A 20,287-nucleotide genomic window follows, 5' to 3' on the forward strand; every position below is an offset into this window, starting at 1 on the left:
TTGGAGTGTTATTTAACCTCCTTTGCAACAAGCTAGTATGACATGGTTGGTACCAATTGATTCCTTAGGTTTTGTAGTTTCATATGATACCAGTATCTTTACTCTAGCTAGTTATTATAGCGTTCATTTTGACCGCACTAAATTAAATTATTGTTTTTTTCTTGATGGTGAGGAATTGGTAGTTATTGGTGGTCATTTTTGGGTCACTAAAAGGCCAGAGATGCATGGGTTTGAATATTATGTGACCTTGGACGGCCTTTTTCTGCTTCAGTTGATGGAGAAATTAAAGTGGTTCATCTCTACAGTAACTGTACTGTCTGAGTTTATACATCTTGTGTTGCAGAACCTGAGGGGTTCCTTTAAAAAACAGTAGCAGTTGTTTTCAAGTGAAGTATTTTAGTTAATATCTAGGAGGGAGCGTGAACATGCTGGAGGCTGTCTGGGACTAAACATGTCCAGCCCACAGATCCTCTTCTCACATCTTTGTCTCTTTTCCTCTCCTCTTGTGTATTTGCCTCAGCAATGAAACACTGTGACCTAAATGCAAAGGCTTCATGTGCGTGTGCAAAGACATTGTATAAGCACTTTATAATTGATGGGAATGTGGTGACAGATAGCCTATACGATGTAATTCTTTCATACTTTTAGATGTTTTTGGGTCACTTTTGTGAAATAGCTTCAATTAAATCAGAAAGTGATTATGTTTGCATGTATTTGTGGTTGTCAGCATATGTTATGTATAGGCAGAAGTGTACCTGTCGCCCACCTCACACGCAATAATGAGTCGTTTCCTGTTTAAAAGAAATGCAGAACAGGTTGTACTGTTGTGGGGAAGCCTCCTGTGGCTTGGCTCCAAATACGACAGAAATGTAGAGGTGTGGATATTACATTATTTTTTACCATATGTCTAAAAAGCAATGGTGAGATGCTGGAAAGAAAGGTGTTACTAATGAAGTGAAAGCAGAAACGGTGGCTTGTGGTAGGAGGTGGCAACCAGATTTAAAACTCAGCCACTATTACCACTAGTTCCACTACTAGATCACACTTCTAACAAGTTAGGGCCATGTCATGAGATAGCTTCCGTCTTGGGTTTAAGCCATTGTTTTAGTATTTGTAACAGTTGTAACACTGAAATCTGCCAGCATACCATTGCAGTCTAACATGCTTTACAGCAGTTAAACAATTTTTTTTATTTCCCTAATGTGTTAACTATTGGAAGGATTGCCATGTAATTTAAAAAATTCATGGTCCTCAAAGCCACTGACTTTAATGATCCTCTGATTTTTACATATGCAGTTAAATGTGTCAACTATCAGATGAATTGCTATACATAGTCTCTATAGAAGTGGACGTCACCCGTTGGTCTGTGAACTGCAGTTTTGAAGCTTTGAGTTCGGCATTTTGGCCATCGCCATCTTTGTATTTGGCCATCCCCATGTTGGGTTTTTTGCAACCAGAAGTGACGCGAGAAGGTGGAGCTAAGTAGGCTACAACTGAACGATGAATAAGACATTTTTAAGTGACCAAAAAGGTTAGAATTAACTTTCATGAACTGAAAACACACTGTGAAAGAGTTAAAGTTGTACAACGAAAACACTGCCAACCCCAGACCGGACAACGCCGTGGTAGCAACCTCTCAAGAGGTAGCCACGCCCTAAAGCATCCCCTGCTTTATGGTCTATTTGACTCTGAATGGGACCATAATTTACTAAATAAACATCATGCTGTATTGAAGAAGACTTGAAACTAGCGATTGAGACCATAAACTCACGTTTTTAATGTTTACTGAGGTAATAAATCAAGTGAGAAGTAGGGCCATATTCTCATAGACTTCTATACATTCAGACTTCTTGTTGCAACCAGAGGAGTCGCCCCCTGCTGGCTATTAGAAAGAATGCAAGTTTGAGGCACTTCAGCATTGCCTTCACTTTCCAGACCCCAGAGGTTGCCCCCGTTGATTGCAAACACAGCCTATTTGCTAAACATCAGCATGTTAGTATAGTCACAGTGAGCATGTTAGCATGCTAACACACTAGAATAAGATGGTGACTATTTGCAAAATGATATCTGCTAAACATTAGCATCTTAGCATAGTCATATGTTAGCATTCTGATGTTAGCATCTAGCTCAAAGCATTACTGTGACTTAGTACAGCTTCACAGAGCTGTTATAGACTATTTTAAAACTATTTATTGTGATTGCCTTAAGTTTCTTATGGTATTATGTGGCACTTAGTGGCTAAAATAAACCCTAAATCCTTTTTTTTCAGACGCATTTACCCAGGTCTGTTTGCACTAATAATATGTTGTTGGTAACATTAGCAGCTGGCTCTGAGAAAGGTTACAGCAGCTTGTCCGTATTTCATACAATGATGTTCTGTTTTGAATATCCGCCCTTTATTTAATTTTTTCTGTTTATGCTGTGAATGAAGCCATAACTAACTAACTAACTAACTAACTGATTTTGTTACTTAAGCATACAGCCAGCGTGCCATGACAATACTACTTTGCTCTAGTAGGGATCAAGATAAAGATCTGAACATCTTTCAGTGTTTATACACAACCTTTACTGGTTTGTTGTGGTGCAAAACAATATTACGGAGGTTATGCATCTCTCAAGTATCCACACACATATACACACATATACAACACAAACACCAAGCAGACGAGTTGAACTGACCAGCAGTCATAACAGAAACCCCTCTTAGACCGTACCCCTCCCTGCAGCCTTGTGTCACAGCCTTTAATTAGTCCAGCAACCTAACTGCTGATCCCTTGTTACATTTCACAGGGATTAGTTTCCCCTTACAATCCTTTATGTAACTCATCACATCATCAGGCGTTGCAAATTAGCTTATGCAGTAATGGCATGTGGCATTAGTTCAGTTTCTGTGCTGTGCAATCATCATACCTTCTTCTCTTTTAACCTCTCATCATCCTCCTTCATTCAAAGCCTCCCCCTCATTTCTCCAGCTCCCAGGCCGAGTCATAGTAGGCTAATGGCTGTAGGAGCATTATCGACACCATCCTCCCAACCACAGATTAACGGTGCTATTGATAACAATCAGCCACTAGATGTCTCATTCTCCCTCCCCCGTTCCATTGCATTCACTTCACAACAAGTCATTGCCAGGCACTTACCATCAGTCTCAGCCATTTATCCTTTTTTCGACACTAACTGACGACCCAGAATTTTTTTTTTCAATTATACATTCATTTAATTATAAAAGCCAGTAAAATACCAGTAAAGCCCATGAGTGATCCCTTTTTTTCCTCTGGATACTTTTGGCCTTTCACTTCCTAACTCACGCTGTGAAGAGGAAATAGGAACTGAGTTTTGAGTCAGATTGTCCCATTTCCACAAAATCAATGACGGCATAATGAAAGCTGCTGTGGTGTCATTTTGGTACTCTGTTTAGTTGGAACTCATGACGTGTTGTTTCACTCATCCAACAGAATACCACTGTCTACGAAAAGGAAAAGGACATCATCTCTGTAGTAAGTATTTGTATATTTTTGCCTACTGTACTATTTATAGGTAATTTCCTTTCATTTTTGTTATGGATTGAATGAGATATTCTTGGTAGTGAATGGTGGTTTGTTTCATCCTCTAGTGCCGTCAGTTGGTGTCGGTGTGTGATGAGATCCTGAACTCCAGCCCCGAGGGGCTTCTTACCCACACTGCTCAGCTTGAGAGTGTCGACCTAGTGCCTGTGTCACCTGGTGATCAGCTGGTAAGGCCTGCTTGCTTTTAATAACTCTGACCTTTTGTCTTTATTAAATGTAGAACCAATGAAAAGTAGGTTTTTATGCTGAGTAGATGCAAATTCTATATTCTTTATCAAATGCTAACACTTTTACTGTACTACATATTGTAACATTTACATTAACTGTACCAAATATAAGGAATTTAACATGCTGTATGTAAACGTAACATCTCTGATACTGATTTAAAATCAGAGGTTTTCCGATGAGAGTCGACTCATTACATTATCTAAGAGTTTGTGAAATTGTGATGAGCATTTATTTTTACTTTTTCATTTATCCAGAAAATAATCATGAGACTAATCCACAATGAAAATTGTAATTAATCTTTACTTCACTATTATTATCTCCATATAGCCAACATGTTCTCGTCCCACCTTATCACATACTGGCGCTTTGTCTGACCCCTTGGTGTCACTTTCCGGTCACAGTAAACACGTGCTTAACGTTGTGAAGTAAACAAGAAACACTTACTTAGGATTACGCAACAAAACCATGTTTAGGTTTAGGAAAAAGCAACATGGTTGGGATTAAAATCACTATGATTTTTACAGTGAAAATGTGACTTGGATATGTGTGACTAACGAGTAGCTGATTGTAAAGTGAAAGTGAAACGTATAACGCACACGACCCAAACAGCGGTCTCCTGGATAAAAGCCCTTTTGTTGGACCCATCCACCTCCCTGCCCGCCCACTCTGTGTGTCTTGTCACTCTTTAGTTAATGGAAAGCCTGGTGCATTGCGTACCAGCGGTATTGAACGCAGACAGCCGTGACAAATCGTCCTGTATTTGACACCCTGGGAATGAGAATGGGCTGCATATACCTTGTGCAATTCTGATAGTGATACCATTACAGCAACAACAATTTCTCCGTTTAACCAGCCCTGTTTAACCATTTTAAACTCTTTCTGAAGAGTTCTGCCTCCGTTTTACTTCCCTGGTCACCTCTGGATGTTTTTTTTGTTCGTCTCATCTGTGCAGCATCTTTCCGTCTCACTTTTACCATCATTTATAATTGCTTCACCCGTTTCTCGACAATCATCCCTCATAACTGTGTCTTAATTTCTCTCACAATTTTCTCTCAATTTTCATTTTCTGCCTTCATCACTGCCTGCAGTTTTCCATCATCATTTGGTTCCACTCATCACTTCTTTCATCTATCTCAAGGTTCTCCTTGTACCCGCTTCTATTCCTGCCTCTTCTCTTCTCTTAAAGCCTTCAGTCCGTACATCCAGTACAACAATCATAGCTCTCTTCTTTGTCTGTTATGTACATCATCTAGTGTGTTTTAAGTGTGCATTTGTCCAATTTCTTTCCCCTTTGTGTGTACTCAGCCCATTAGGTAAAAATCTCATGTTAGATGATAATAGCAGTCTAATCTCCTTGTGCTCCCTCACTCGCTAGATTGGCCTTCCTAATCATCTCCAGTGCGATGTCTCAAAAGCAAATCTGCACATTTTCTAGCTCCACTTCATCTCCTTTCATGCTGTAGACAAGCATACATACTGTACTGTATCCACTTTGCAGTTGGCCGTATAAAAGAGATGGGTTTTAGCTAACTTCTACAGTGGAACAGGATTATTTTTTAACAAATCTACTAGCAACAAACCCTGACAGAGAGACATTGATCGGAGCACGTCAGAGATAACGAGGTCTGTCCTCTGACTGATTGAAAGTAACGGGAACTTAAGACAGAAAGAAAGAGAAGTGAGAGGCCGGAAGATTTATGATAATTCACCGAATGTACAAAAAAATGACCTACACTTGCTCCATTCATAAAATAAATCTAAAAGTAAAAGCATGCTTTTTCCTCTTTCATTTTGAAGTTAAATTAATTCCAGTCACAAAGGAGAAGTTGCAGATACAGAGAAGATGTGCAAAATCATTTTTAAGCTTTGACACAATTCAGTTGTGGTCTGTATCACAAATGATTAGTGTGAGGACATGAGTTAACTCCCCATTTAGCATTTATGAGCATTAAATAAACAAGGTTTTGATACACTATAATGTAGATGTATGCAGTTATAACAACATTTCTAAGTGCTTATTAATGTATTTGTCTACAAGTATAAACACCAGCATCCACTTATGGCTTATATCTCCAATATGTTTTAAACCATTTATTTTTTATTATTTTATAATTATATATAATATGTCGTATTTATGAGTGATGGGAGGAAATGGCTTCTGCTCTATTCAGTTCAAAGTTTAAATCCGTTCACGTTTCTGTCATCATGTGATATGTATTGATTATGTGATCTGGGATTTCCAGGGTGTGATTAGTTGACTCATTATGAGTCAAAATAATCAATCAATCAAGTCCGACTGAGTGGTAATTACAGGCTGAACCATCAATACATCTGGAGACAGACATCAATATCTCCATCAGTGATGACAGTAACAAGATACAGCAATGTTTATATGTCCATTATGGTGACTCATTTTGACTCTGTGATGTACATAAATTGCCATCCTGTATCTAGCCGTTGCTAATATATTCAAGTTTATCAGTATGAAATGTGTCTTTCTCTTCCTCTCAGGGGATCGAGATAACGTCCACCAGCTCCTTTAATCACTACGTGACCGGAACTGCTGCTGAGGTCAGACTCTCTCTTTTCTTTCGCTGTCGACTCATCCCACACATCCACACAGGGTTAACCATCGCTGTGCTCTTGACCAATCCTCTTTAGAGCAGCGTGACTCAGACCTCCCTGCTCCTCTTGACCACCAGACCAAAATGTTAACTTCAGCTATAGTGTGCCTCTTTGCAAGAGCCCTGTGAAAAAGAGCTTGGGGTTTCGTCCAACAAGAGTCTCACAGTCTCACAATTTTTCATTTCTTCTTTCTTTTTCTTTTTTTTAATCATGCTTTTTATGGTTTCCTAGAAAAATGACTACAACAACCTAAACCATAACAAATAAAGTTATATGTACATATAAAAACATAGTAACTGTAAATTCAAAAAGAGGAGGACAAAAATACTAATAATTAAAAAATAGAAATAAATAAATAATAACTATAAACACATTTTTTTTATAGTAAATTAAAAATGTTAAATAAAAAATAGACAATATTAATAATAATAATTTTTAAAAGATGAATAAATAAATAATGAATATAATAAATTAAAAATATAATAAATTAAAAATGTAAAAAAATAGATAGAATAATAATAATAATAATAATAATAATAATAATAATAATAATAATAATAATAATAATCATCATCATCATCAAATAAATTCACACACCAGGTTCCCACAATATTTCATTTCTGAACCGGTTCATGTCGGAATGTAACCGGTGACCAGCTGTGACTCTGTTGCTCAGGTCTGACACATATTTCTGCAGAAGATAACACTTGTGACTCTCATTTCCACTTCCACTATTTGGAGGTTTGATATGCTATTGTACTTAAAAATAAAGAAGAAGAATGATCCGTTTCATTTTACTGGCCCTTTTTCAAAAATACATTAAATGTAGAATGAGTATACAATGATGTCTTTTTTTTCTACTATGAATTCTCCTTTTAGTTTTCATTTGGATTTATGTATTATGGAAGCAGGAGTTCTGGACTAAGCAGAAATCCCCTTGGAAGTACTTTGTGTAACACATTATTTTTAGCTGTTGGCTTATCTTTCTTTGCCTCACTGCTCTGAAACTGATACCAATCTGAGCCCCTTGTGCTGCCAATACTTTGCATTTATAAATATCTACTTTATAAATATCAAACTGCATGTAAACAAAGAAACATCTTGAAGACACATCATGGCTTATAATACGTATGTATGTGTGTTAGTTGCGAGTGTCGTGTGGCACATTTTATATTTATAATTATTCACCCATTTTACTCTTAATAAAGTTACAACTTTATCTGTATATTGGAGATGTTTCAAGCAATATACACCTTTTTGTTTTGTTTTTTTAAATCCGCTTATAAGCCACAAACCAGACTAGTTACTTCTGAATGATTTGCTTGTCACACTTATAGTAGCTGATCGTTAAACTAGATAAAACCACAAGGAAATCTGCATAAAAGCTTCTCTGGGAAAATCAAATCGTCCCACAGAAGGAGCAGGGTTACATGATTTTCTGAGAAAGCTGAAGATCAGTTGGATTAAAGGGAGCTTGTAAGATAAACTGTGGAGCGATGGAAAGATGGAGCAGTGTTTGTCAGGGCTTGTAAAATGAGTGTGACAGCCGCTCCCCTGTGGGACAGAAAGATGGAGATGTTATTTTTCCATGATGTCAACAGCAAAGTACCCTCGACTCCCCTGCTACTGCAGTTACTGACATCAGTACGGCTCACTGCTAAAATGAGACGTGACCACTGGCCACAAACACACACACACACAGTACTGTGCTGCCTTACACAGAGAATGTACCCATATAATTATAAAATCAACCTGGGTACTGTTACTGTAATGTGTCCATAAAGTCATTGTTCCATTTCAGTGGATCACCTTAAGATTTCCTCAGGACAACTTTAGGAGAGGGCGACGTGATGATACCGCAAGACAATTTAAGTTTTACTACTGTCAGATTTTGCCACACTATGGTAGCTATTACTTTTAATACTTGTAGTTGTATGCGATAATTGTGAGCAATGCTGAATTTTAGAAAGATTTTTGATGATTTTTCTTTATTTGGATCAACCGAGAACAGACATTTCTGTCTGTTATTTTCACTTATTTTATCCACTTACAGTTTTCGGTCTATTTTCCAGAACATTTACTTCATTGCAACATATATTGATGTTGATATAAAGTTATATACAGTGATAGGGGATATAATTTTCAGTTATTTCTAGCTGCAAAAGACTGTAAAGAAAAGTTTGCAAATTATGATTAATTGCCAGATCACATGAATAACTGTTACAGTTATTTTTTCATTTTTGGAAATATTCTATATCCATAGACTGTAGTCAGTAGTGACAAATATGTTAGTAAGGTCTGACAAAATTTTATATATGTAAAAATTGCACTGATATACTGTGTGTAACAGGAGTTGATAAACAAGCCCTCGCACCTAGAAAAGAGTTTCCTACGTCCACAAAACATGTCAAAATTTGCAGTACAGTACTGAATCTCTATCTACTCACTCATCACAAGTCACAATGGATTAAAGCATAATTTGTCCCTAAAAAGTAAAAATAAAATCACCAAAAGTTACACTGAATAATATTCAACTGGGTTTTATTTATTACGAGTTCTTATTTGTGTTGTTTGTCTCTCCTTTTGCAGCCTACAGCTGATGCCTATCTGAAGATCTTGGCTGGTGATGAAGTGATTCAAGTCAACGACCAGATAGTGGTGAGTGTTACAATACAGTATATTTTGTAGATTTGTTTCACACATTTAATAAAAAAGACAGTAAAATACAATTCACATGAAATGAATGTAAAATATGTGTGAGGAAACCTATAATAGCTTATATAAAAAAAAACACACACCCAAAGGACATATAATAGGTAAAAATATTACCATGACAAAAATCACTAGTACATTTTAGATATTAGTGTTACAAACATTTCACATATTAAAATATACAGTGTAAAGTGTAGGAGTAAAGTTCAAACAAAACAAAAAAATAAGAAGAAGCAGGAGTGATTGTCATATTTACAGTTTCTAAGAGCGATCTTTTTTTTTTCCAAATCAAATGTTTTTGTCAGCAGAGCATTTCTAAGTCTCTTTTATACACAGACAATGACACAGAGGAATCCATGAAATGGACATTTTCATTCCATAAGATTTCCGTGTCTGAAACAATAACCTTCAAAGTGGAATAATCGTCTGTTTTGCTGCGTCAGGTGGGCTGGAGCAGAGCTAACCTGGTGAAGAAGCTGAAGGAGAATCCCAACGGAGTGACGCTGGTCCTGAAGAAGATTCCTGGGTCAGGGCGACGCAAAAACACAATCCGGCTCTCCTCCACACAGGTCAGGGGTCATTAAAGTCCTCCTCCACCTCACCTCATCACTCCATCAACACTGTGTTACCTTTCTGATTTACAAAGGAGACTCTGTTCAGTTGTAGTACAACCCAGGAAATTTGGTTATATTAATGGTACCCAGAAGATGATGGTCATAATGATAATTTCCCCTTGACCAACACTTTGGTCCATGATGAGGTGTCTTAAACGAGACATATTATGCTAATTTTCAGGTTCATACTTGTATTTTGGGTTTCTACTAGAACATGTTTATGCTTTAATGTTCAAAAAACACATTATTTTCTCATACTGTCTGTCTGAATATACCTGTATCACCCTCTGTCTGAAAAACTCTGTTTTAGCGCCTGTCTCTTTTAAGCCGCGCTCTGATTGGTCAGCGTTTTCCAGTCTTATAAATAGCACAACATAACACCGACATTACGCGTGTCATGAGGACACATTTTTAGCTTCTCGCGTCTCATTTGTACACCATGCAACAAAACTATGGTAACATCCGCAGTTAGGTTTAGGCAACAAAACCACTTAGTTTAGGAAAAACGTCATGGTTGGGTTTAAAATAAGTACGTAAACTAAGTAAAATACATACGGAAACAACATAACGTAAGTACAGAAAACACCCCTAGATCTGCTTTATAATCCAAAAAGACATGGGAATCTTACTTTCTACACTATGGGACCTTTAAAAACCAAAGGTTAGATTTCCATGAAAATTACTGTAGATATTCCTGGTCCCAACAGGAAAAAACACACATCAAAATCTCATGTGCAGATTGCCTTGTTCGAAAGAAAATTCAATTTTGCAGCCAAAATATCTGAAAGGTTGCTTAGAAGAATGGCAGAATTTTAATATATATATGTGTTAATATGTGTTAGCTGCATCCAACACTTTATAATATCTTGATATTTAATGAACAGCATTACATCATCCACGTGTCACACTCAGTATCTTCACCACCAGCCACAGATTTTGACAGAAGATTAGGAAAAACTGTGCATATCACCACTGTATACTGGACCAGTGTGAACAATTACTCATGATGGGCCCACACAGGGACTTCAACATTTCTCAGGAATGACATCCTTCTTGTTACTCATACTTGTGGCCTTCAGTAAACTTCATTTGGGAGTTGTGTAATCGTTGGTGAAGCCATTAGAAGAAAAACCCGAGCCAACACATACAAACGTTGTTGTACACATACAATTTTGATTTTCTACCACATACAGTATCGTGTCAGTTTAGGATAATTACACCCAGGGGTGAAACATCAAGTCATCTTTCAGAAGCTGGATTAATCACACAGTTCATGTCGGGGGAACCTGAAACTTCCCTGTCACGAGAATCCCCTCTTCGATTCCCATTTAACATCTCTCGGGATCCGTTTCCACAAACACTTATCTCTCAGTAGTCACTATGGCGACTGTTGTCTGTCTTCGAGCTACACACTGAATTATGTACTGAATCTGAGCCGAGCACACACACTGTGCATTTCACACCCCCTTGTGACTATCATCATGTTAATCGCAGATCCAACTGCCGCCGTAGGGCGAGAAAACACACATAAGGAGATGTGAACCAGCTCTTTCTCGCCCTCGCTAGACGCCCTGCTTTTAGCGACAGACTGCTAGTGTGTGTGTGTGTGTGTGTTGTTGTCTCGTCTCCTGAGCCACAGGGTGAGCGGATGGAGACCTGGGGAGAAAGCTGCTATTACAATCCACATGACATCCGCCTCCTTACCCTCCGCTAACCCTCAAACCCACACACACACAGTTTAGTGTGCACACTCACACACTTGTATACCTGCTGATTTCTTTTCAGAAGGAGGAAGAGGAGAAAGAAGAGAGGTCAGAGGAGGAAGAGGACGAGGAGGACAATCCGAGGCACTCTATATTTGAGAGGGTAGCAGCTTCTGTCAGGTCCCTGTCCTTTAGGTGAGAGCAGCTTTCATTCTATTAATTAGCTATTTCTTTTAATAATTGTATTTGTAGACAATTCCTTAGAAGCTAATCATCTTGCCGTAGCTGGGTCTGTCATCCAAAATACATTCTTGAATATGAAATGTAAGTGATTTAATTTCTCATATAACCAAATGAAAAGCAAGTCTGTTTGAGCGTGATAGCTCAACATCTCAGAGCAGGTTGGAAATAAGCTTAGTAAATTACTAAACTACCAGGATTTACTCCTTATCTGAACCTCTCACAAACCCTTTTGACCTCGTTAATCTGCCAGCGCCCAGTAGGTTGGCGATGAGGTCACTCTGCGAATGCCATAAATTCCACCACGTGCGCACCCACAACCCACGGCTGACTGGAAATGAGGGAAGAGGAAGGGATGAGCAAAAAGACGAATAGATGAGGGAGTTTTGGAGAGATGAAGAAAGACACAAACAAGGAGGAGTAAATGGGGGAGGAAATAGAGTGATGGAGAGGCTAACGGAGACGGTGCGAGCTGATGGAGAGCAGGCGTACTCAGACAAATGGAGGGGGTAGGCGGGGATGGTGCATTAAGGTTGTAAATAATTCTGTCACACACTACAACTCTAGGGAAAGAAAAACAAGTAGAAACTTTAGACTACTGACCAACAGTATAGAGTCATATTTCAAAAGACAATCATTTATACTGTTTCACCTCATAACAGTGCAGCTGAATCGCAAATCTCAGACATTATAGCCTCTCAGAGGCACCTGAATGCACCATCAGTGAGTTGTTTTGATTGATGTTGTGATCCGTTTCCATTGCAGGAAAGCCGTTCACGGGCCAGAAGTGCATCAGCAGCCTGTGGGACAGGAGGAATCAGAGCTGTCCTTTGACAGGGAGTTGGAGGGAAATCAACAAGGTGGACTGTCACCGCTATCAGCCTCAGGTAAGAAACGCAGTGGGAGCTCCAGCCTCCGGCAAGAGAGCGGCTTGTTTGAAAGGATTTTGGATGGAACATAAAGCAGAGAGGGTTTTGCAGAGACAGGTGTTCTTTGTTGAAGAGAGATGAAAGAATAACTACTAGTGGTGTAACGATCCATCGATCTGGATCGATATATTGATTCAATGATCAACGATCCAATATATTGGTGCAACGTGAAAACATCGATACATATCATCATCTTTAAGATATGCCCTTACTTATCTTATTATTAAAAAGAATACATTGTTTTTCATTGAAATGTCTTGAAGAGTCCAATAATAAAATCAGGGCCAGCTTAAGGCATAAGCCATATAAGTGGTCGCCTAGGGCGCCACCTTCTGGGGGGCGCTGGTCGCCCTCTTAAAAAAAGGTAACAAATGAAGATATAAAGAAAGAAAGAAATACACTTTTCACCCCTGTAACTCTCTTTCTCACACTTTTTCATCTGCCCAGTCGCACTTATTTGTTAATAAAAGTGTAAATTGTATTAAAACTGAATACACACTTTTAAGCCAACAATATGTGGGGACAATTTATATTATAATAATACAGTTATTTATGAAAAGAAAAATCTTAATTTTTGTCTTAAAACCATTGTGATATGTGTTGTGGTTTACAGGGCTAGGGTTGGGGTTATGAGGGGTTTAACCTCCAAATATGAATTTTGACTACGGCCCCAAAAGGGCTAAAGCTGGCCCTGAATAAAATAGTTATATTTCAGTTGTCTTTTGTGAGTTGATATAAATATAAATGATTGTGTTAAATGGGCATATATCGTCTCATATCGATCGCAGGCCCCTGAATTGAATCAAATTAAAATCATATCGTTTTGTGATGTCAGCAAATATTGTTCTCCAAAGAATCTATATAATATTGTATCGTGAAGAAACCTGTGATTTACACCCCTAACAACTACCGTTTGAGCCCTCCAATTATCTTACTGTAAGCAGTGATTCTCTTCTTTAATCACTTGTTTTAATCTCCATTAAAAGAAAAGTATTTTGAGGATTGTTTAGTCCAGTGATTCCCATGGACTGGGTCGGGACCCACAGGTGGGTCGCCAAATAAATCTGCAGAATTTCTTCCATCGTCTTTTATTTAACATTTATATCTGCAGTACACCTTTGAGCCACACGAGGGAGCCTGAATCTTTGTATTGTTGTGATAAGTGTAGCCTACTTATAACATTGAAGCTAATATGAAAGGCTATTACATTCTGATTGTTTTACTGATGAGACGGTTAAAATGCATTTGTATTGATTTATCAAACGTATATCTCTTCGCAATGGCTTGTTTAACTATTCAAGATAATATGGGGTGATGGCGGTAAAAATGGTCAGGAACGTTAATTTATGTACTGTTTGCTCTTCTCACGCCTGTGAATTGGGTCGTGATGCAAATGTAGATGTTAAATGTAGATCATTGACTGCTGACACAATGTGAATTATAGTGGTGTGTTGAATAGTTTGCTAGAGTAGAGTTTACACTTTAACTCATTTATGCAGTATGATGACGTGTGTGTGTGTGTGTCTGTGTTTCTCAGGGGAGTTTGAGAGTTTGGGAGGTTCAAGGCTCTCCCCAAAACCAAGACTCTCCCCAAGACCAGGACGAGACCGGTCTCCGTCGCTTAGAAGTCCTTCTCCCTTTGGATTTGGCTCATTCAGAAGTCCTTCACCTCAGTTAGTCGACCAGGACACAGCCAGCATAAGTTCCTGTCCTGAAATGGTGGGACACACGGTGAGTGAAACATTTACTGCCAGACATTTAAAACATTTTGAATCCCATTGTTGATGTCGTTTAAGCTTCATTTGAATTGAACAGAGAATAAACTCCATCGGCTTCTCTTTTTCAGGGCAACAAGGAAACAAAGAAGAGCTCTACAAAAGGTAAAAGTTTATGATGTAATATTTATTTATTTACGCAGAATCCCCAGTAGTTACTACCATGATAGAAACTACTCTTCCTGGGGTCCATACGAAAACACTGCATCACAATTTAAAAACAAATATGTAATTAAAATCCAAAGCAAAAAGAGGGAACAAAATAAAAACAAACTTCAACCAAAACAAAAAAAAAATAATATATAAAACAACAATTATACTACTAATGACAAGAATAACAACAAAATTACCACAAGTCAAAAAGGGATAAAAAAAAAAAACAACAACAAAGCAAACCACAAAAAAATACTAAAAATCAACAACAATTAAACTACTAATGACAACGACAACAAAACCACATGTACCCACACCTTCAACGTTTTTAATACAGTTAAAAAAACAGCAGCAGCACCATTAAAATACAGCGTATACAGTTGCCAAAATATAGATAAATTAAGAAAACTCTAATTTATTGATCAAATAGTCAGATATAATGTATCAAAGCGTGTTGTATCAGGAGAGGGGCTGGTGTTGTGCCATCAGGTATTTCTTTATACTCTTTTTAAACAGTTTTACTGGTTAAATGTGTAATATGTGACGGCAGATTCAATACCAAAACCAGGTTGCACTGAATTAAAGACAGGGTCCATGCAGAGTTTTTGGCCATTTCAAGATTAAAACAAAAGCCCTTGTTTAAGAGCAGAATAGGGAATAAACTGTTTCTATAAAATGTTTCCTAAGGACTAACAGATCTATCTGTCTAAATGTTGTGCCATGCTATGGAGAAAATAGAGGAATATGCTCAAGTTTGAGTGTTTATCCTTTCCAAATGTGTCAGTTGACCTCTGTTGACCTTTCCTGCTCTTCTTCTTCTTCTTCTTCCCATCTTTCCGTCCTCCCAGGATCGTCAACGGCTATGAGTCGGCGCCGTGTGTCCTGCCGCGAGCTGGGCCGACCCGACTGCGACGGCTGGCTGTGGAAGAAGAGGAAGGAGAGCAGCGTCTTCCTCGCCCAGAAGTGGCAGCGCTTCTGGTTCGTCTGCAAGGGGCCTTCCCTTTACTGGTACACCAGCCAACAGGTAGTAACACCGAAACAGCCTCAAAGACGATTTTAATACCGTTGTTTCAATATTTTATTGTATTATGGTTTAGTCAATAGTATAGACTATTTAAATGTAGATTTAGCTTATTTTTCTGTAGCCAGTCTTACGTATAACTTCATTGAATGAGTATCTTTTTCTGCAGGATGAGAAGGCCGAGGGTTTTGTCAACATAGCCAGCTACAACATAGAGAGTGCTGGAGAGCACAAGAGAAAATAGTAAGTATGAACTCAATGATCTTGGGGCTTTTTTAACATTTTATCCAGGACTATGAGAGGATCTGTTTGTTGATATTATGAAAGTTATGGAGCAGTGATCAGATTTTAATCTTTTAGATGCCATTTGAAACAGAAACTTTACTGTCTCACCGTGCACAGTGGATGATCTGTTTCGGCTTTATGCAACATGCTGTACGTGATGTGATGCAGTAAACTGTGCAAAGCAAAATCTGTTTTCAAATTTTGACTGTTAAAGACAAAGCGCCTGTTGTATCTGAATCTGAATTTATGGAATCTCTTATCTATTGTGACAAAAGAGACGATGTACAGTATGTGTCGGCATGATTTGTGTGTTTTAATTTCTCCCTAATGACAAACCTCCCTCTCTCTCTTTGTTCTCTCTCCCTACAAGCGTGTTTAAAATGTGCCACCAGCGATTTCACAACTTCTTCTTCGCAGCTGAAAATGTCACTGACATGAGCAAGTAAGTTGGATCGATTACAAGCTGAGGCCTTGTTTAGCCCGTCTATCTTCTCTTTCTTTCTCTTTTTCCAGAACCTAACAGATGAGGCAGTTTAATAATGCAGGTTTAGCCTCCAGTGCTTCATTTCTTACACAAATGACTTTAAATTGCAGCTGTGTAATGGCAGACTTCAGCTACAAAATATAATGCCTTCATTCATTCGTTTTATTTGCAAACAGTGAGTGTTAGAGGTGTTAAATCAGACTCTTAACAGCTGCTGGTCTGCGCTGCCCCCTACAGGCGGCTTTTCAGGATCCTGTTTTTGTGCTGTAATGAAGTAACTTTTGTTGAAATTTAAAGCTTAATCCTGAACATTACTGAAACAGAAATTGTATTTGCTTTGTCTGTGTTGATATAGCTTTTGTTATTTTTTATTTCTACAGGTGGATTAACACTCTGATCACAGCCATACACAAGCATAAGAAGTTCACCGCAGGCCCAGATAGTGAAGAAGGTGGGTAAACATCCTCAAGTCATGCACTTAAAAAGAACGCATTTAGTGGTTTCACTTATCCGAAATATCTTGCAATACCTTCGGTGCATATGAAATCAACTTTACTTGTCTTACCAAAATAGATCGAGAATAGTGTTTCCTCCTCCGAGTCCATTATGTTCAACATCAGTACACCTCACTCCAACCATGGCCATTTATAATAGAAAACAATAAGTAATTATTTTTTAAACATTGTAGTTGAGCTGTAATGATTAATCGATTAGTTGTCACCTATTAAATTAATCACCAACTATTTTGATAATTAATTAAAGGTGTTTAAGTATTTTTTCCAAATTTTCTGATTCCAGTTTCTTAAATATTTTCGGGTGTCTTTACTCCTCTATGACAGTAAACTAAATATATTTGAGTTGTGGACAAAACAAGACATTTGAGGACGTCATCTTGGGCTTTGGGAAACACTGATTTCAGGATTTGTGACATTTTTCACAATTTTCTGACATTTTATAAACCAAACAACTTATCGATAAATCGAGAAAATAATCAACAGATAATCGTTAGTTGCAGCCCTACATTGCAGTCTTACTAATTTATGGTTGTGATAGTTACACCAGGCAGAGTTAACTGGCAACACAGGACGAAGCATAATTACTGTTGCTATGGTTACCTGCAGTTTATTATGTGATTTTAGTCCAGCCAGCCAGTTAAAAAAAAATATCAGAAAAGTTATCTGTATACCAGATTATTCTAAATATACTGTGATATGATTGTGTTATGGTAATATTGTTAATTTAACACCTGTGTTTACTGACAGAATGTTACAGCGAGACTGAATCAGAAGGCGAGACGTCACCAACACCCCGCAGAAGAAACAAGGTCGGTACAGTTAGAGGTTTTTACACGTGCATAAATACACAACAACAACAACAACAGACACCATTATGATGTGTCTCATTATGTGCCTCAGAAGGTGCAGTCCCACACTCTGCCTCGCCCCAAGGGGAAGACGAAGATGCCGTTAGTGAGTCCTGTGACAGGGGGCAGCAAAGGAACAGGTATGTACTGGATAAATCTGTCTCAGCTCTCTGCTGTTTTCTTGTTTTCTCTATCAGTGAAGAATCTCTTTAATCTGTGAAGACTGTCTGATGGATGGTTTAATAATATGTGAGTGGGAAAACTCATTTTCATCATGACATGTTTTCTTGACTTCACCCTGTGGTAATTTGGCCCAGTCACCAAATCATCAACCAAACCCCGCTGCTCTATTCTGTATTCAACTTCATCTTTGTCATCTCTCTCCCTCCGTCTGTATTTGCTCTTCCCCCGTCTGTGTTTTCATCCCTGTAAGAAGGAGGACCGGTGGACGAGATGGGCATGATGATAAACAACATAAAGGAAGGAGGAGTCTCTCTGATCGGCCACGAGCAGCCGTTCACACACGACCACTTCAGGAAATCGTTCATTCGACGCAACAAGAACCCCATCATCAATGAGAAGGCGCATACGCTCCGAGCCCTGCAGAGCACTCTAAAGGTGAGCAGAAGAGTCATATGATGACATACTGACACAGGTCAAACACTCTCACCTTGCTGACTTTAGCAGTTAAAGGGTAACTTCAGTATTTTTCAACCTGGACACTATTTCCACATGTTTTTGTGTCTAACTGACAAATAGGGACGACAATTTCTGAAATTGGACCAGTATTGAGGGAGAGCACTGTAGACGGCAGCTGCTCACAGGCTGCAATATGATGCAATTGGGGCAAGCTGGCACCGTCATTTACGTCCACTAAAAGTGCTCGTTTTTGCCTGATTGGGCTCCGATCGTTATTATAAGTGTCTGACAACATTATGGAAAAAGTCATGCTCAAGGAGAAGTCTCGTTCTGAAATCTGGTGAGGTGAAGTGTTGGAGTACAGAAAGTGTAGCTTAGTGTTATCTAAAAGACTTTCAATGTCATGGCTGAATATTTAGATGATTTAGACAGCGTGTCTCCCTCTTCTCCCCATAAACTCATCAAAAACAGTGAATAAACTGAACTACCAGACCTCCATCCTCAAAAAGAAATGAACATAAACACAAGTCAAGCAAAAGAAAAATCACAACAGGCAGAAGGCTGCATGATCTGGAAGGAGAGAGCTCCTTCTCCTCCAGCCTCCCTTAAATATGGGGGCAGGGCCGTCAACTGATCACGGATCAGGAACACCTGAGAGCAGGGAGCGCGTAACATGGACCAATTTCAAATATTGTTGTCCCCATTAGTCACTTAGACTCAAAAACATGGGAAAACATGGTCCAGGTTTAAAAATACCAAAGTTACCCTTTAATAGACAAAAAGTTTATTTAGTACTGGCCAGTTAAAAATCACTATTATTCATCATTAGAAATGACTGTGTGACTTGTGATTTTCTTTCTTTTGACCGGAGGAAAAAGAAATAAGAATTAACCGATATCAAATAACTTTCTTGTACAGCAAGTTTGTTGTTCTCAGTCCAAATCAGGAAGTTTCATATTTGAGTATATCTGCATGCTCACTGGAACATGTTTTCACTCTGCAGGCCAAAGAGCTGGAGCTGCTGCAGATCAACAAGATCCTGGAGGACTCTGATCTGTCAGCGTCAACGTATCGGCAGTGGAAAGAGCAGAACGAGGAACTAGTTAAGGAAATCGAGAGACTGGACCCACACAAGGCCTCCAAAGGAGCGAACGACGCGGCAGTGCAGGACGACGCGGCAGTGCAGGACGACGCAGCAGTGCAGGACACGCCCGCCGAGGAGGTTGCCTTGGAAACTGTCGCCACGGAGACAGCCGCCACAGAGACAGCCGCCACAGAGACAGCCGCCTCGGAGACGGCCGCCGAGGAGACAGAAGGCGCATACAGACTGAGCCTCAGTGAAGGGGAGCAGCTAGTGGACGCAGAGCCGTCTGACGTTGTCCTGGAGATCCCACAGGGTTCTCCGAGCGCCAGCCCGTTGTTAGAACTCTCTCTGGGGTCGCTGCAGGATTCAATTAACAAACAGCTGAGTGAAATGGTGGAGAGCGGAGAAGTCACCGAGAACTATTTCTACATATAAGACCACATGCTGGGACAGTCAACGTCAATGGTCTGTTTACCAGAATCAGACAAATGGAAAGCGTTTGTGACTGAGGTGCATTTCACTGCGTCCTCTGCTGACATTAGGATTAGTCCAAATTAGGGGTGTAAATCACAAGTTTCTTCACAATATGATATTAATGGTGCCTTCAAATGAAACTCGTGAGCTAGTGTTTACAACATGGGAAGTCGTGTACACAAAATGCTTGGCGTTCAAGTGGTCAAGTCGTGAGAACACCGCTGCTTAGCAACAGCAATAATAACGTTACTGTCGGCGTCTATAAAGCCACAGAGGCTAACAATTTAGCAGGCTAGCAAGTGGGTAACATAATGCAGTAAATGCAAAGGCATAATGACAGAGGAAAAAGATGAGACCATTGGGAATATCAACATTTTCCTCAGACATATTAT

At 39.0% G+C, this 20,287-nt stretch overlaps 1 protein-coding gene across 6 annotated transcripts in view; it reads left to right on the forward strand.

Annotated features, from left to right (window-relative positions):
• Positions 1–20,101, forward strand: part of cnksr1 (connector enhancer of kinase suppressor of Ras 1) — a 29,929-nt gene extending 9,828 nt beyond the window's left edge. Inside the window, exons 5-23 of one of the 6 annotated variants that reach the window (XM_037796687.1) lie at positions 3,456–3,497; positions 3,614–3,733; positions 6,306–6,365; positions 9,009–9,077; positions 9,575–9,700; positions 11,531–11,643; positions 12,454–12,575; positions 14,155–14,348; positions 14,464–14,497; positions 15,394–15,569; positions 15,736–15,809; positions 16,222–16,293; positions 16,716–16,786; positions 17,598–17,659; positions 17,751–17,838; positions 18,132–18,316; positions 19,341–19,505; positions 19,542–19,598; positions 19,629–20,101. In XM_037796687.1, coding sequence (XP_037652615.1) covers positions 3,456–3,497; positions 3,614–3,733; positions 6,306–6,365; positions 9,009–9,077; positions 9,575–9,700; positions 11,531–11,643; positions 12,454–12,575; positions 14,155–14,348; positions 14,464–14,497; positions 15,394–15,569; positions 15,736–15,809; positions 16,222–16,293; positions 16,716–16,786; positions 17,598–17,659; positions 17,751–17,838; positions 18,132–18,316; positions 19,341–19,505; positions 19,542–19,598; positions 19,629–19,856 — 2,058 coding nt within the window. In that variant the 3' untranslated portion in view covers positions 19,857–20,101. Of the gene's footprint in view, positions 1–3,455; positions 3,498–3,613; positions 3,734–6,305; positions 6,366–9,008; positions 9,078–9,574; positions 9,701–11,530; positions 11,644–12,453; positions 12,576–14,154; positions 14,349–14,463; positions 14,498–15,393; positions 15,570–15,735; positions 15,810–16,221; positions 16,294–16,715; positions 16,787–17,597; positions 17,660–17,750; positions 17,839–18,131; positions 18,317–19,340 lie in introns of all 6 variants that reach the window. The other 5 variants (XM_037796683.1, XM_037796684.1, XM_037796686.1 and 2 more) reach the window with 5 other exon arrangements.
• Positions 20,102–20,287: the final 186 nt, after the last annotated feature.

The sequence above is a fragment of the Sebastes umbrosus genome, chromosome 16 (genome assembly GCF_015220745.1).
Source record: "Sebastes umbrosus isolate fSebUmb1 chromosome 16, fSebUmb1.pri, whole genome shotgun sequence".
NCBI lineage: Eukaryota > Metazoa > Chordata > Actinopteri > Perciformes > Sebastidae > Sebastes > Sebastes umbrosus.